The 13885-nt window shown below is 53.5% G+C and overlaps 5 protein-coding genes across 5 annotated transcripts; 3 read left to right on the top strand and 2 right to left on the bottom strand.

Annotated features, from left to right (window-relative positions):
- Positions 1-432: 432 nt before the first annotated feature.
- Positions 433-1304, bottom strand: LRP88_08749 (B-cell receptor-associated protein 31-like-domain-containing protein; the record flags this gene model as incomplete). Its single annotated transcript, XM_083245249.1, has 4 exons — positions 433-811; positions 897-1049; positions 1103-1188; positions 1284-1304. 4 exons carry the CDS (start codon positions 1302-1304, stop codon positions 433-435), a joined length of 639 nt encoding a protein of 212 aa, XP_083099743.1.
- Positions 1305-2047: 743 nt separating this feature from the next.
- LRP88_08748 (uncharacterized protein) lies at positions 2048-5601 on the bottom strand (the record flags this gene model as incomplete). The annotated part of the gene is made up of 2 exons (XM_083245248.1): positions 2048-4837; positions 4891-5601. The coding sequence occupies 2 exons, from the start codon at positions 5599-5601 to the stop codon at positions 2048-2050; spliced, it is 3501 nt and encodes a 1166-aa protein (XP_083099742.1).
- A 1954-nt stretch (positions 5602-7555) lies between these two features.
- Positions 7556-8826, top strand: LRP88_08747 (Eisosome component PIL1-domain-containing protein; the record flags this gene model as incomplete). Its single annotated transcript, XM_083245247.1, has 5 exons — positions 7556-7612; positions 7668-7725; positions 7784-7914; positions 7965-8148; positions 8204-8826. 5 exons carry the CDS (start codon positions 7556-7558, stop codon positions 8824-8826), a joined length of 1053 nt encoding a protein of 350 aa, XP_083099741.1.
- A 1026-nt stretch (positions 8827-9852) lies between these two features.
- Positions 9853-12041, top strand: LRP88_08746 (uncharacterized protein; the record flags this gene model as incomplete). Its single annotated transcript, XM_083245246.1, has 2 exons — positions 9853-11903; positions 11954-12041. The coding sequence occupies 2 exons, from the start codon at positions 9853-9855 to the stop codon at positions 12039-12041; spliced, it is 2139 nt and encodes a 712-aa protein (XP_083099740.1).
- A 34-nt stretch (positions 12042-12075) lies between these two features.
- Positions 12076-13476, top strand: LRP88_08745 (uncharacterized protein; the record flags this gene model as incomplete). Its single annotated transcript, XM_083245245.1, has 1 exon — positions 12076-13476. One exon carries the CDS (start codon positions 12076-12078, stop codon positions 13474-13476), a length of 1401 nt encoding a protein of 466 aa, XP_083099739.1.
- Between the last annotated feature and the right edge of the window lie 409 nt (positions 13477-13885).

Below are 13885 nucleotides of genomic sequence, written 5' to 3'. Positions count from 1 at the left end.
AATAATGCTGGATACCCTGGGTTACGGCCACGGCCACTTTACTATCAACTTCACTTTGCTATTAGCTTTGACACCAACAAATAAGTTTAGTCAAAAGCGATGACACTTCACAGAGGTAGATTCACTATTCCTGATAATTCTATCCTTCTGGGAAATTGAATACAATCTCAAATATTCGATCGATCGATAGCCTAATACGCGCCAAAATCGTCAACTTTGCGCCGTTGCTTGCCCGGTAACCTTATGCCCGCCCATTGTTTTGCGTCCTCTGCTACATATAACCCTGGTCTGTAGTTTTCTTAATGTACCCTGAAAGGTGCTGGCCTGACATAGCCTCTGATTCTGCCTGTGATCGATAGCGACACTGGACCCAGTGCCGGTTGATCCATTGGTAGGATCCGTTCAAGGATAATGGCATGTCATGAACATTGCTTAGATGCCCTTCTTGTCCTCACCAGTCTGCTGAGTGGCAGCATACTTGTCGCTAAGCTCGTCGTAGCTCTTGTGAAGCTGAGTGCTCTGCTTCTTAAGGTTCTGCAGGTCCTGCTCCTTCTTCTCAAGCTCCTCCCGGAGACGGGCGAGCTCGCCGGGCTTGCCAGCGACGGCAAGCTTCTCACTCTCCTTGGCGTTCTGCTTGGTGCCCTCATAGGCGCGGACCTTGTCCTCGAGACGCATCACCTCAAGAATCATCACATAGGTGCGGTTGAGGATGAGCGAAAGGAACAGGGTGAAGCCGCAGAGGTACATGTTGCGCTGAGAGTAGAACTTGCGGGCTTGGACTTCGAGACGTTCGTGACCCATGACGGCGGCGCTGTAATGGCATGGTTAGCGAGGTCCATGGAGATTGGTGCTTGGAGTAGTTGTAAGATAGAGAAGGGAAGAAATCAGTCACGTACCCTCCCTGCTTAGACTGTTCCGACGCGGCGATGAGCTCAAGCTGGACGCGGTAGACTCGGTTGACACTGTCGATAAAGAGGATCAGGATAAAGATGAAGGTGATCTTCATCCAGTACTGGATCTTGGCGACGACGGGGTTCTCGGAGATGAAGCTGCATCCGTTAGTTCAAGGCTATATATGGCACACAAAAGAGCAGAGACGTACGTAAAGATCTTGCGCTTAACGTTGAAGGGGAGCGGGATGATCAGGAGCATGAACAGCGCCATCTCAAAGACCAACAACAAAAAGACCTGAGCCACGCAATTAGCAACATGATCCCACGACGACCGCAGAGCTCCCAGTAGGCAGCACGAGAACGGTTCTCCGAGGAGGTGGGAGCGCATACGAGAGTGTAGTAGAGCGTCATGGCGACGGTGGAAGTCGAGGAGGGGTAGAAAACAAGGGCGATTCAAAACGTGAGGAATCGGAGCTGAAGATGGAGGCCTCGGATGGCTGGGACGCGAGCAAAGAGTCGAGTCGAGTCGAGCGTATGTGCGTGAAAGAGTTATTGAGTGTTTGAAAGAAAGAAGCTCTCTCACAACCTGGAAGGTCAGTGTATTTGTAGGAGGAAGAAGAGGAAGAAAGGTGGTCAGTTCAGCCTGGCATGGCAAGCTGTCCTACGTAGGTGGGCAAGGTAGGGAAGGAAGGTACCTGCCTACCAAGCTACGTAGCGCTTGCTGCTTCCGTCGTTTTCGAATCGACAACGTCATCGTTTGTGGCTGGAGTGCGAGCCGTGGATGGTGGGGCATTCACAACTTTCTCAGTTGTGGCTTGTGCAGTCTGTGCAGTCTGTGCATTTTTATGTCACAAGCGCTCATCTTCTATGCAGGTATTCATAAACATGATGTCACTGACGCCATCACCATCCCAGGCCTTGAAGCAACAAAGATGCGATTGCATTTTCAAGAGAAAAAGAGCCCTAGTATAGCTATAGCTAGATAACCATTTGCCAATGGCTACCTTTTCTTTCACCTTCGGCTCTCCCCCAATCTATACCTGACCACCCCAAATCACAAATAGCATATTACGCAGAGGATACATACCATATCCCTCAATTATCTTACAACAACCCCGCCCTCTCGACTTTGAAACCGTTCCTATCGTCCGTGGCTATGACCATGACCCATCATCCCGGGCCTTGGCCGAAGGACGCCGATATCTCCTCGATCGGACAATCACGTCGGAATCGTCATCGTCGTCGTCTTCTACGCCGCCATTATCCCTTCTTTCAAGCTGACTATGCAGCATAATCTCATCCCTGATATCACCACTGTAGTCGTTATCTTCCACACTGTCATCAATTTCCGTCAGCTGCGGCTGCGATTGCGGGTGTGAATTAGGCTGCTGTTGCGGCTGGAGCCCAAGCGCCGTCACCACTGGCTGGGTCGTTGTCGTTGACGGCACCACAATCTGGGCCTCCTCTGGCGTTGGCGCCTTGGGCTCTTCTGGAATCGTGGCCGGGACCGGGGTCGGGGCAGGCTTCGGCGCCGTGCGTGGGTACTTTCTAGGCCTACCACTTCCGGGTCTGGCGCCGCCCCGTTTGCCCCGTGTCTTGGGCTCTCCTCGAGGCTTGCCCGCTTGCTCGGCTGCTGATTTTGGCACCTGTCGCGTTCGCTTTCGCAACCTCCCTCCGGCCTTACCTGAGGCAAAATCAGAATCACCCGTCGACGGTGTCCCTGCCCGGGACGTCGCATCCGTTCCCGTTGGCTGGTACTCCTCCTCCTCGGAGTCGTTATGTGCTCCGCGCTTGCGCTTGCGGTCTGACTGAATTGCGAAGCCAGGGCTATCCATCATCGTCAGGTCCTCGTCTTCGAGGGCGAGGCGCGCAGCCTTCTTGCCCTTCGCTGGCTTCTTCTTGTCCGCCTTGGGGGCTTTCCTGGCCACTCCCTCTCCATGATTCGGCCGCCGTGTCCGCTTCTTGCCCTGGTCAGACTTCCCTCCCACCTTATGGTCGAGGAGCTTCTTGGTCAGGTTGGGGAAGTTCTCGCCATAATTGAAAAACAGCTCCTCGCCGGCCTCAATGTCACGCATGGCAGTGAACTTGATCCGGTACTCGCCATTCACGTAGAGAATCCGGGGTGTGATGTTGCACCCGCGCTTGTCGCTCTCTGACGCGTGGTTGATGTAACGGCTAAGGTTGCCATAGATGGCTGCGTCGACCCAGATGCCTTCGTTCTCCAACAATGTAAAGACGTACGAGATGTTAGATTCCTCGTCAAAAACGTCGCCTCGTCTGGCTTCTCTGCGGACACCTTCGTCGTGAGTGATGAGTTCTCCGACATACTCGATGATAAAATCATCCTGCGCGATGAACTCGGCAGTGAACAGACCATATCCCACTCCCTCAAGCTGGCTTTGGCCCAAGGCAAGACCCTTGGGAAGACCACGCTGCAATGCGCAGTTCTGACAGCCCGTAGCATGAAGAATATCATCTTCAGCGTTCTCTGGGTCGGCTCTCTCCAGTGCGCCACAGTTTCCACAGAGATCTGGATCGCACTCACGATTCAACTGCACACAAATGCATGGCCTGTCTTTTTGTTTCGAGAGACAAGTCTTGCCTTGCGAGTGACAAGCGCAGCCCGTGAACTTGTACGCGCAACTTTCCACCGTGCAGCCACAGAACTTTTCGCAAAGGAGCCCGTGTTGTACACAGGTGCAACTTTCCAAAGTGCATGGCCCTTCGTGAGAGCAGGGCTCAGACAGTTCACGCCGCTGGTGTTCATGGGTGATGGTGTGGTTTTCCCAGTCGCCGATAAGCGCCTTCTTGAAGCGATCATACCATGAAACAGTCCGGATCTGTGTCTTGTTGACAGGCTCGGGGGTAGGCAGAGAGACGCCCATACGTTCGTACTCTTGGAAAACATCGGAACAGTCGCGGTCGAGAAGATGGGCGATAAAGCACAACGGATCCCTCTTGACACGACTTCCATCGGTCGTCGCAACCGTGGCTCGCAAGACAGTGCGCTCGTCTTGGGTCCAAGGTCGATGGTCAGGGTTGAGGGACGAATGGGTTGGCGTTTTGTAGCAGTCTCGTTTGCATGGACCCAGACCGTGGCTGTTCCCATTGACATGGTTAATTCCATCGGAAGCATTGCGTCTGCGTCGCTTGAGAGTATCTGAGAGACGAGGCATGATCGAAACGGTGCGTTTGCAATTCTGAGCATCATACTCTCCGTGCTCGCAAGAATGGCTAAAGCAGATAAGACAACCAAGAATGCAATAACTTCCAAGTTCATACTCGGCCACCTCAAACTCGTTCTCGTTCTGGGAGCTGGAGCCGTCCTTGGCAGTTGGTTTCGAGTCCATGATGCTGTCAACCGACTCGTCGAGAAGGAGGACATCACGTAGCGCGATTTGTTTTGTGGGCGACTGACCCTGATGAAAGACACGGTGGAAGGCTTCGGTGAACATCTCGGCGGCTCTGTTGGCTTCGGGCGGGGTAGTAGACTCTGCTGGGCGATGCGAATTGAGAATGTCGGACTTCTGTCGAGGGGTGATTGCATCGTCGGGCGCCCGGCTTGCCATGTAGCGAATCAAGGTGGACTTGTTGCAGCCAGGGAGCGCAAGCTTGTCCAGCCAGTCTTCGAGGTAAAGAGAGACGGTCGAGGCGAATTCCGAGCGAACGGTAACGCGCACCTTTTCTTCTCGGCTCATGGGCTTGAACCCCGATTTGCGGTCAATATCCTCCAGCTCCTGCAACCAGACATTGTACTTTGACTCTTCAGAGCTCTCCAGATCCCTCAGATGGGGGACAAATGTCAGCATTGTGTTTGGTGTGAGGACATTCTTTTTGATTTCCACGTGATGGAACCGGTATCGGGGAACGCGCTCTTCATCAGTCTGGATGCGCTGGATAAGATAGTGATCTTCGCGTCTGTTGCTCTTCATCTTGGAGTGCTCCTATACCATGACATTAATATCAAACTGCCTCACAGTGGTTGGAGGGTCATTACTTTGAATCTTATTCTCATAGTTTCACCCTTTTGGACTGGCACAGGCTTGCGGGCGAGTCCGGCGAAGAGGTCATTGCCCATGTGAACACGACGTTCTGTAGCTTTGGTGGATTCGATGATGTAGGACGTCATTCGTGCATGACCATCCTTGATGTCTTGGCGAAAGGTCGTCAAGGTGCGGGCGATGCCAGCGACATCCCATTCTGGCTTCCTAGGCGTTTGATATTTGGGAGGCGTGGCTTTGGTGTGCTGGCTTTGCTTGGGAGAGTGACGCTCAAGGGGCGGCGTTACATGTCGGGGCGGCGTTACATGTCGAGGCGGCGGGTTGGTAGGTCCGACACCAGACAGTCTTGCCATGTCTGTGGCATTGTCGACACTAGGGCTTGTCGATGTCGTCTTGGGTCCTGGCCTGGCCACCGTGGGCACTGAACGGGCTGGCTCGAACGAGTTGTTGCCACCTTGGCTGGTGTTGGCAACCACAGGTCGCTTCAGTTGGGGCGGGCTTATGGGCCGGCGAATGGTACCGTGATGGATATTTGTCACCGACGGGCGACCAGCAAAAGGGTCGAGATCAAATCTGGCGGTGGTTGTCTCTGCGCGCTGCGATAGATGCGGCGACGATCTTTGGGGAGGAAAGATGCGAGAATGGATTGCGTGGCCTTCAGAGTCGCTCGACTCCAAGGTCAAGTCGACGTGGTCGACAGGTGCCATGGCTGCGGCTGACAACTTTGTCAAGGTTTTTTTAGGATTGCCCCTCGCCTTCACTTGCAGCTGCAACCATTCTGCGGGGGTAACACTTCTGCCTTTGGGAGTCGGGAAGGAACAAGGGAATTATGCAGGATAAAGTTTGTTTTGAGCTGGCAGTTGTAGGTTGAAGGAAGCGGGAGTTTGTCCAGCGCCGGGAAACGCGTGTGGCCGAGACGAAAGTGTAGGCCCGAGAGAAGAGCAGGTAGCGCCGTCAAACGCGAACAAGGCCGTCTGATGCGTGCTTCCTACTCGGTTAAATCTGGCGCCGCGAGCTAATGATGCGCGAAATATGATATTTGCGACTCGCGATGTTGTGTTGTCGTTGAGATTCGAGGTGAAAGTGAGTGGTGAATGAGTGTCCAACACACGCGTTGAGAGGAGTCTGCAGGGGCTTGACAGGGGCGCGCGTTGACTGACTTGGTCTAGCGCGAGTGTGGAGGCCGCGCTTTTCTCGATGAAGCAATCATTTCCCTCCGGCTTATATATCCAGACAGGACATTGAATATTTTTACCATAATTAAATGATAGGATGAGTTGTATTCTCGGCTTGCTTGAACTTTCTACTCTCTTGCTGTCTTTTTTTCCTCTCCGATTCTCGCAGATTGCGCAAGGCTTGTAGTTGTAAGGCTGGACCTCATGCGCAAGGTTGGCCTCTTGTGGCGCAATTTGATAACTCCCTCAAAGTTTGTGACTGAATGATGAGTAGATTTAAATAAAAGAAACCCCCGTGAAAATAAAGCTAACACGTGAAGAGTTCTGCTGATGGTGAATATATCCCTCCGTCGGGTTGATCTTATTGGTGCTGGTGTCCTTGGGCTAGAATATGCTTATCGCTGGGCTTCGTCTCCATAGGTACGGTATACTTGAGTCCATCGGAATCCCCGGATCAGGACACCTGCAACTTGACTTCACCAACAATACCAACCCACCATAGCCAGAGGAAGAGTGTGCCGAGGGGAGAATTACTCAGTGCCACGGGTCCAAATAAAGGAGAATAAACACCAGATAGTCAACTCCCATGCAAGAAGTTGCATTCCTATAATCCCATGCCAACATTGGAACTGCACTGGTCGTTTACCCTGAAGCCTCGCGTGTGCATAAGTAATGCCACAACCTCTGCTCAGCCTCTACAAACTGGCCCATGCCTATTTAGGTGCCATGTTCATCACCAGATGAGACTCTGTTTCATGACTGACATCAACACCAAGCATCCAAGCATGGATGCGATCCGCTAGGTCCGATGCCTGACCCCTTCTTTCGGCCTGGAAACTGCCGGGGGGGCATTCGATTCAGGAGCCCGTCACCCACCCACAGGCGCTCAAAGGACCCCAATATTTGGCTTCAATTCCGTCATACTTCATCTTAGACGCTGACTAGCGCCCAAAATGACCGAAGCTTGGTGGCTGCGAGCCGCATGCGGGATGGCCAGCCAACTCGAGGGAAGCCCAGTCCCGGATGCGCAGGTAGGGATACTTGGCGGCCAAATCGAACGACGTAGACCTGAGACATTCTTGGGATCCGGTAGCGGTACTTTACCTTGTCGCAAAAACTGGCCAATCTTCTCGTACAAGTACTTTGTCCCTTAGTGCCCGCCCGTAACTCGGCCTTGGTCGCAATTCTGACGGTGTGGAGCTTTGATGACGTCGCCTTCAACTTGCCAGCCAAAAGGTGACGATCTTGTTCTCCGCAGCAACAACACCACCTCCAGGCTTGCCAGGTTTTTGGGTTTTCTCATATAACGTTCCCCAGCGGCCCGGACTCGATCTTCCTTCTGTGCCTTCTCCGACATCTCACCCTTGTTTCTCAGTGCTGCAGCTGTCCATCAACCCACGTTTATCCCCACTCAGTATTACTTATCCCCTGCGTCTCCGTGCCGAAACAATCTGTCAGCTCCACCGCCTGTCGCATCACCATCAACATGCATCGCACCTATTCTATGCGCCAGACCCGGGCGCCTACTGCCTCCCAGCTCCAGGTATGTCTGATCTGATGCAGCGCGTCACGGAGCCAGAACTGACCTCATTCCACAGAACCCTCCCCCTCCTCCGTCATCGACAAAGTCCGGCCGTCTCTTCAAGGGTAGCTTCGGTAAGCTTGGGTTCGCCCCGCGATGAGCTCCTCGAAATTAACAATTCTCGTCCTACAGGACATGCCCTTCGTCGAAATGCCGGCGGCGCCTTCGGGCCCGACCTGGCTAAGAAGCTCTCCCAGTTGGTCAAGATGGAGAAGAACGTGATGCGCAGTCTCGAGACTGTCGCCCGCGAGCGGATGGAAGTGGCAGTATGTTCATAATACCTTCACTCACGATGAGGTACTAACTTCGATAGCAACAACTCTCCATCTGGGGCGAGGCCGGCGACGAAGATGTCTCTGACGTCACCGACAAGCTTGGTGTGCTACTCTACGAAATCGGCGAGCTCGAAGACCAATACGTGGACCGATACGACCAATACCGAATTACGATGAAGAGCATCCGTAACATTGAGGCGTCGGTGCAGCCCAGCCGCGACCGTAAGAATTGCCCCCGCCTGAAGCTTCGAGGTAACACTACTGACGCCAAGAACAGGCAAGCAAAAGATCACGGACCAGATCGCCCAGCTCAAGTACAAGGAGCCCAACTCTCCCAAGATCGTCGTCCTCGAACAGGAGCTCGTACGAGCCGAGGCCGAATCTCTCGTCGCTGAGGCCCAGCTGTCCAACATCACTCGCGAAAAGGTCAAGGCCGCCTACACATACCAGTTTGATGCTCTGCGCGAGCACTGTGAGAAGGTCGCCATCATCGCCGGATACGGAAAGCACCTCCTCGAGCTCATCGATGACACCCCAGTCACTCCCGGCGAGACTCGCCAGGCTTATGACGGATACGAGGCCAGCAAGGCTATCATCCAGGACTGCGAGGATGCTCTCACCAACTGGGTCACATCGAACGCCGTTGTCTCGTCCAAGCTCTCGACCCGCGCACGAACTCTGTCGCAGCGACGCCGAAACAACATCCGTGCTAGGAGCGAGGGACATGATCTCTCTGGCCAGGACGTCCCTCTCAACGATGGAAGCTCCTGGACGGCACGGGACCATGACCTTGAGAGCGATGAGGAGGATGAGGAGGATGTTCGAGGCTCCATCATGGACAGTGATGGTGGTCTGAACGGCGAGTCCCGTGGACGCACCCAGGAAGTTGCCGCCGCTTAGAGAAAGTCGCCGGTGCGGAACGGGAGCGTAGGCAGAAGAGCCACACTCCATGGGAGAGCACCGAAAGGCTGTTGTACTATGCTCTCCTAGGCTTTGTAATGACGGAAATGCGACCTTGGTTGCATGAGGCGTTGAGGATAGCTTCTGGCAGGATGGATTGTAAAAGGCTGATTGGGCACTTTCTCTTGTAGTAGCCTTGTTGCTGTATTTTTAGCCACTAATATTATGTTCTCATTGATATCAAATCTGGTTCCGCATTTGGCTCGCAAACTCCTCAACCTCCATCTTGACGATGTGATGTCCAGGCACCACTACTAGTCCCAGATAGCGGGAGCTCATGTCAAGCTTGATTGTCTCGCCACCGGCCTTTTCGGCTGCTTCTGCACGCTGCCTAGATGACGGTTGTCGGTACTCGTATGTATGAGCAAGAACAATGTTCCTGTCCTTTGCTCTCAAACGTCAGCCAAATGTCAATGCAGTGACGCATGAGTTGGAGGGGTCTGAGAGACATACAGGGTCGGTGCATTTTAGAGCACCCCAGAATAGGCGACCATCTGTGGTGTATACACGCAGGTTCTTGTTTAGAATACCTGATAGGTATTCTCGAGCCTGCTCTGAGTCCATTTCCGCAGGCGGCGAAATCAACGAGGGCGTGGTAGAGTTGGACAAGGTCCAAGGTGACGGGAACGTGGGGGAGCCGCTCATTCTCTGAAGAATTAGACTAGAGCCACCATTCGCCAGTGGATTAGCCGCGATAGGCCCACGCTGACGTTATGCACAGGCACTGGCGCACTGGCTTAGGGAGAGCGTGAAAGCTCAATGGTTGCCTACAACTTCTTCCTTCATTCTTCCTCCTTCACATTTATTCACCTTTGTCCTCGGCCTACCAGGCCTTACACGACTAGGCCGTGCTAGACCATGATCATAGACTTTGCGAGACGAGGGCCCTACCCTTGAAGACTAGGCTTCGTGCCTCCCCGACCCTGCGCCTGTAATCGTTCGTCAAGCTCACGGTGACATCCCGTCATGGGTGTGAACGGCCTCTGGACCGTTATCCAGCCATGCGCTCGGCCCACGAACCTCGCGACTCTCAATCGCAAGCGCCTCGCTGTTGATGCCTCCATCTGGATTTACCAGTTCCTTAAAGCCGTGCGCGACAAGGAAGGAAACGCCCTGCGCAACTCGCATGTCGTCGGTTTCTTTCGTCGCATATGCAAGCTCCTCTGGTTCGGCATCCAACCAGTTTTTGTCTTTGATGGCGGCGCCCCCGTTCTCAAGCGCCAGACGATTCAACAGCGAAAGCGAAGACGAGAAGGCCGTCGCGAAGATGCCGTGCGAACGGCCGGCAAGTTGCTCGCCGTGCAGATGCAGCGCATCGCGGAGGAGGAACAAGATCGTAGGCGACGAGACAGAGATCGCGATGTGTCTGCCCGAGAAGAGGAACAGCAGGAGGAAATCCCTGATGTCAGCCAACTAGTTTACGAGGACGAAGTGCTCCTATCACAGAAGGAGAGACAAAAGGCCAGAACGTTTCGCAAGCAAGATGCTTACCATCTACCGGATCTTGACGGAGGCGGTATCGCCGCAATGGGGAAGCCTGACGACCCGCGAATCATGAGTGTAGAAGAGCTGGAAGAATACGCGCGACAGTTTCATGACGGAGAAGACATCAATCTATACGATTTTAGCAAGATTGACTTTGATGGCGAGTTCTTCAAGAGTCTTCCGCCCCCGGATCGATACAACATCTTGAACGCAGCGAGACTTAGAAGTCGACTAAGAATGGGCCTTAGTAAGGAACAGTTGGACGACATGTTTCCCGATCGGATGGCATTCTCCAGGTTCCAGATCGAAAGAGTCAAGGAGAGAAACCACCTCACTCAACGTCTGATGCTTGAGGTTGGAATGACTGGCACAGATCTGACTCTTGGTGTCAACGCACGTGTTGCTGGTGAAAAGAACAGAGAGTACATTCTTGTCAAGAATGAGGGCGCTGAAGGAGGATGGGCCTTGGGCGTGGTCACCAGGGACAAGGACATTGGAGAAGCACACAAACCAATTGATGTGGATGCCATCCAAGTTCAGTATCAATCCAAGGACGACGAAGATGAGGATGACGAGGATTTTGAGGATGTTCCTATCGAAGGCCTGAACAGGCTGCCAAAACCTTCGGCAGCGATGCTTGCCAGCGCCCAAGCAGCACAGGATATGGCTGCCCGACGCCAGCAACTCTACGATGGCCACCGAACGGAGCCCACTACCAACGATGAAGGGTCTCTGTTTGTAGGTGGCGATCTTGGGAATACGAACGATCTCTTCGAGGAGCCACGCCAGGAGACACTACACCCAGATGAAGAAGATGACCTCAATAAGGCGATTGCTCTGTCGTTGCAAAACCAGCACGCAGTTGGGAAAGAATCAAAGGAGGATGATGAGTTCGAGGATGTGCCCATTGAGGCACCCAAGTGGACACAGAAATCTGTTGAAGCGCAAAAGCCCATCACCGCCAAAGGAGGCTCGATGATTGCGCATATTGTCAACAACCGAGCCAGTGCAGCTGTGCCGAAGCGACAAGAGCCTAGTACTGCTGCTGATAGCGATAGCGATGAAGACATGCAGACGGTTCTCGCCAAAGCCAGGATGAAGAAGCGTCCGCAACCCATACCAGTCGTTGAGAACAAGAAGAACCCGTTTGATGGGCCATTGCCTTTCCCTAAGCTGGACTGGGGCTCTTCTCTCTTTGGGAAAAAGACAACCCAAAAGGAGGATAAACACCCACAAGAAGCCCCGGCACCGGTCGATGAAGTCGACGACATGGCAGGTGGCTTCGAGAGGGAGCTGGATGATGATGCCCCAAAGCCTCTGCCACCGTGGCTGGCAGACAATACAGACATCCGAGAGTCACTCAAGAAGCAGCAAGATGTGGAGCGTGAAATCAATGCTGCGGACAGACTGGCAGCCGAAGAGGAGGAGAGGCTTCACCGTCGGCAGATGCAAGATCAGCTCATTGAGATTGATTCTTCGTCAGATGATGGGAGTGACATCGAGGTCTTAGACAAACCGCCATCGCCCAAGAAGTCAACGCGAAACGTGCCGATCGTCATCGATGTTGACGACAGTGAGCCAGATCCCGCACCACAATCACCATTTCCACCTCCGGTTTTGGAAGCCAGCCCCGAGCCTGCTTCAAAGGAGCCTCAAGAACCCTTGCCTGACCCCGTGGTGAAAAGCGTTCCGGAACATGTTGACCTGGACGAGACGAAACCCCAGGAACAGGAGAAGACTCGACAGTCAGAGTCCCCTGAGCCCGAATTTGAGGATGTGGTGCCAGTGGACACTATGGCCGAACCAACTGCAGCGAAGAGCCCTTCTCCTGTATTTGAGGACGTCCCCTCTCTCAGCGCGCCAGTGGCAGATGAGACAGATAAAGATGCTGAGCTTCCAGATGATGGACTTTTCGACGATGTTGAGTACGACGAGTTCAGTGACCCTGGCGATGAAGAACTCATGGCGCAAATGGCCGAGGAAGCTGAAGAGCATGCTCGATTTGCCAGTGAGCTGAACAACAAGTCGGCGGAGCAGAATAAAGAGGACTACGAGAGAGAGCTACGAGCCCTACGAGGTCAGCAAAAGAAGGACCGCCGAGACGCCGACGAGGTTACCCAGGTCATGATCACGGAATGTCAGGCCCTTCTTCGCCTGTTTGGCATACCTTACATCACTGCGCCCATGGAAGCTGAAGCCCAATGTGCCGAGCTGGTGCAGCTGGGCCTTGTTGATGGCATTGTGACTGACGACTCGGATACCTTTCTGTTTGGTGGCACAAGAGTCTACAAGAACATGTTCAACAGCAACAAGTTTGTCGAGTGTTATCTGGGAGGCGACCTTGAGAAGGAGCTGTCTTTGTCTCGCGAGCAGCTCATCTCACTTGCTCAACTTCTTGGTTCGGATTATACAGAGGGTCTGCCTGGAGTCGGACCGGTCACAGCGGTGGAGATTCTATCCGAGTTCCCTGGTAAATCTGGACTCGAGGACTTTCGCGATTGGTGGAAGGAAGTGCAATCGCAATCGCGGCCTAAGGAGGCCGATGCTTCGTCCCCCTTTCGCAAGAAGTTTCGCAGGTCGCAGGGCACCAAGCTCTTCCTACCCCCTGGGTTTCCCAGCCCAGCTGTTTATGATGCGTACCTGAACCCAGAGGTCGATGACAGCAGCGAGGCTTTCCAGTGGGGTGTGCCGGATGTCGAGGGCCTACGGCAGTTTTTGATGGCTACGATTGGGTGGAGCAAGGAGCGAACGGATGAAGTACTTGTGCCAGTCATCAAGGACATGAACAAGCGTGACCGCGAAGGCACGCAGAGCAATATCACAAGGTTCTTTGGTGGCAGCGTGGGAGCGGGTGCCAAGGAAGCGTTCGCACCAAGGCAGAAAGCCCAGGGAAGCAAGAGAATGGCTGCAGCTGTGGGCAGACTCAAGGCTAATGCTGCGGCTGGTGAATCATCAACGGTCGCTGATAATGGAGGAGGCAAGCGGAAACGGGCTTCGAGGAGGAATGCAATAGAGGTGGATGAGGATGAAGATGTTGAAGAAGTTGATGAGGAAGAAGAGGATGATACCGCTCAGGCAACCAGAAAGCGAACGAGGGCATCGTGAGGATTGATGGGATATAGACATGATTTGTACCTGTGTAGTACGAGCGATTGTAATGGTTGATGTTGGACTTGAAGCTATTCACAACTCGATCAATGACATCATCCCTGATCAATTGGCAGACGAATGCTTTTATGGATGTCTCTTACGAGCGACAAGTTATGAAAGCTTAGAAAACGAGTAGCAATTAGTTTCATGATGTGCTGTTCAAGGAGTGAAGTTGTAGTCACTCATAGCAGGTGAAGTGGAAATAACTTGGATTTGGAGTGACCGTTGTTGCAGCTGTCATTGACCGGGACAGCTTCCGACCCCTCCCCTCCTCCACCTCCGAAGCTTCCTTCCCACAGTCACCTCCGCCGTCGGGGCTAAACCACGGAAAAATCCAACGTTCCTCCCAGCTCACGTGCCAATC

The sequence above is a fragment of the Fusarium phalaenopsidis genome (genome assembly GCF_050370095.1).
Source record: "Fusarium phalaenopsidis strain FUZ10S chromosome Unknown contig_32302, whole genome shotgun sequence".
NCBI lineage: Eukaryota > Fungi > Ascomycota > Sordariomycetes > Hypocreales > Nectriaceae > Fusarium > Fusarium phalaenopsidis.
Note: the sequence above shows the minus strand (reverse complement) of the source record. Positions and strands in the feature narration are given on the sequence as shown.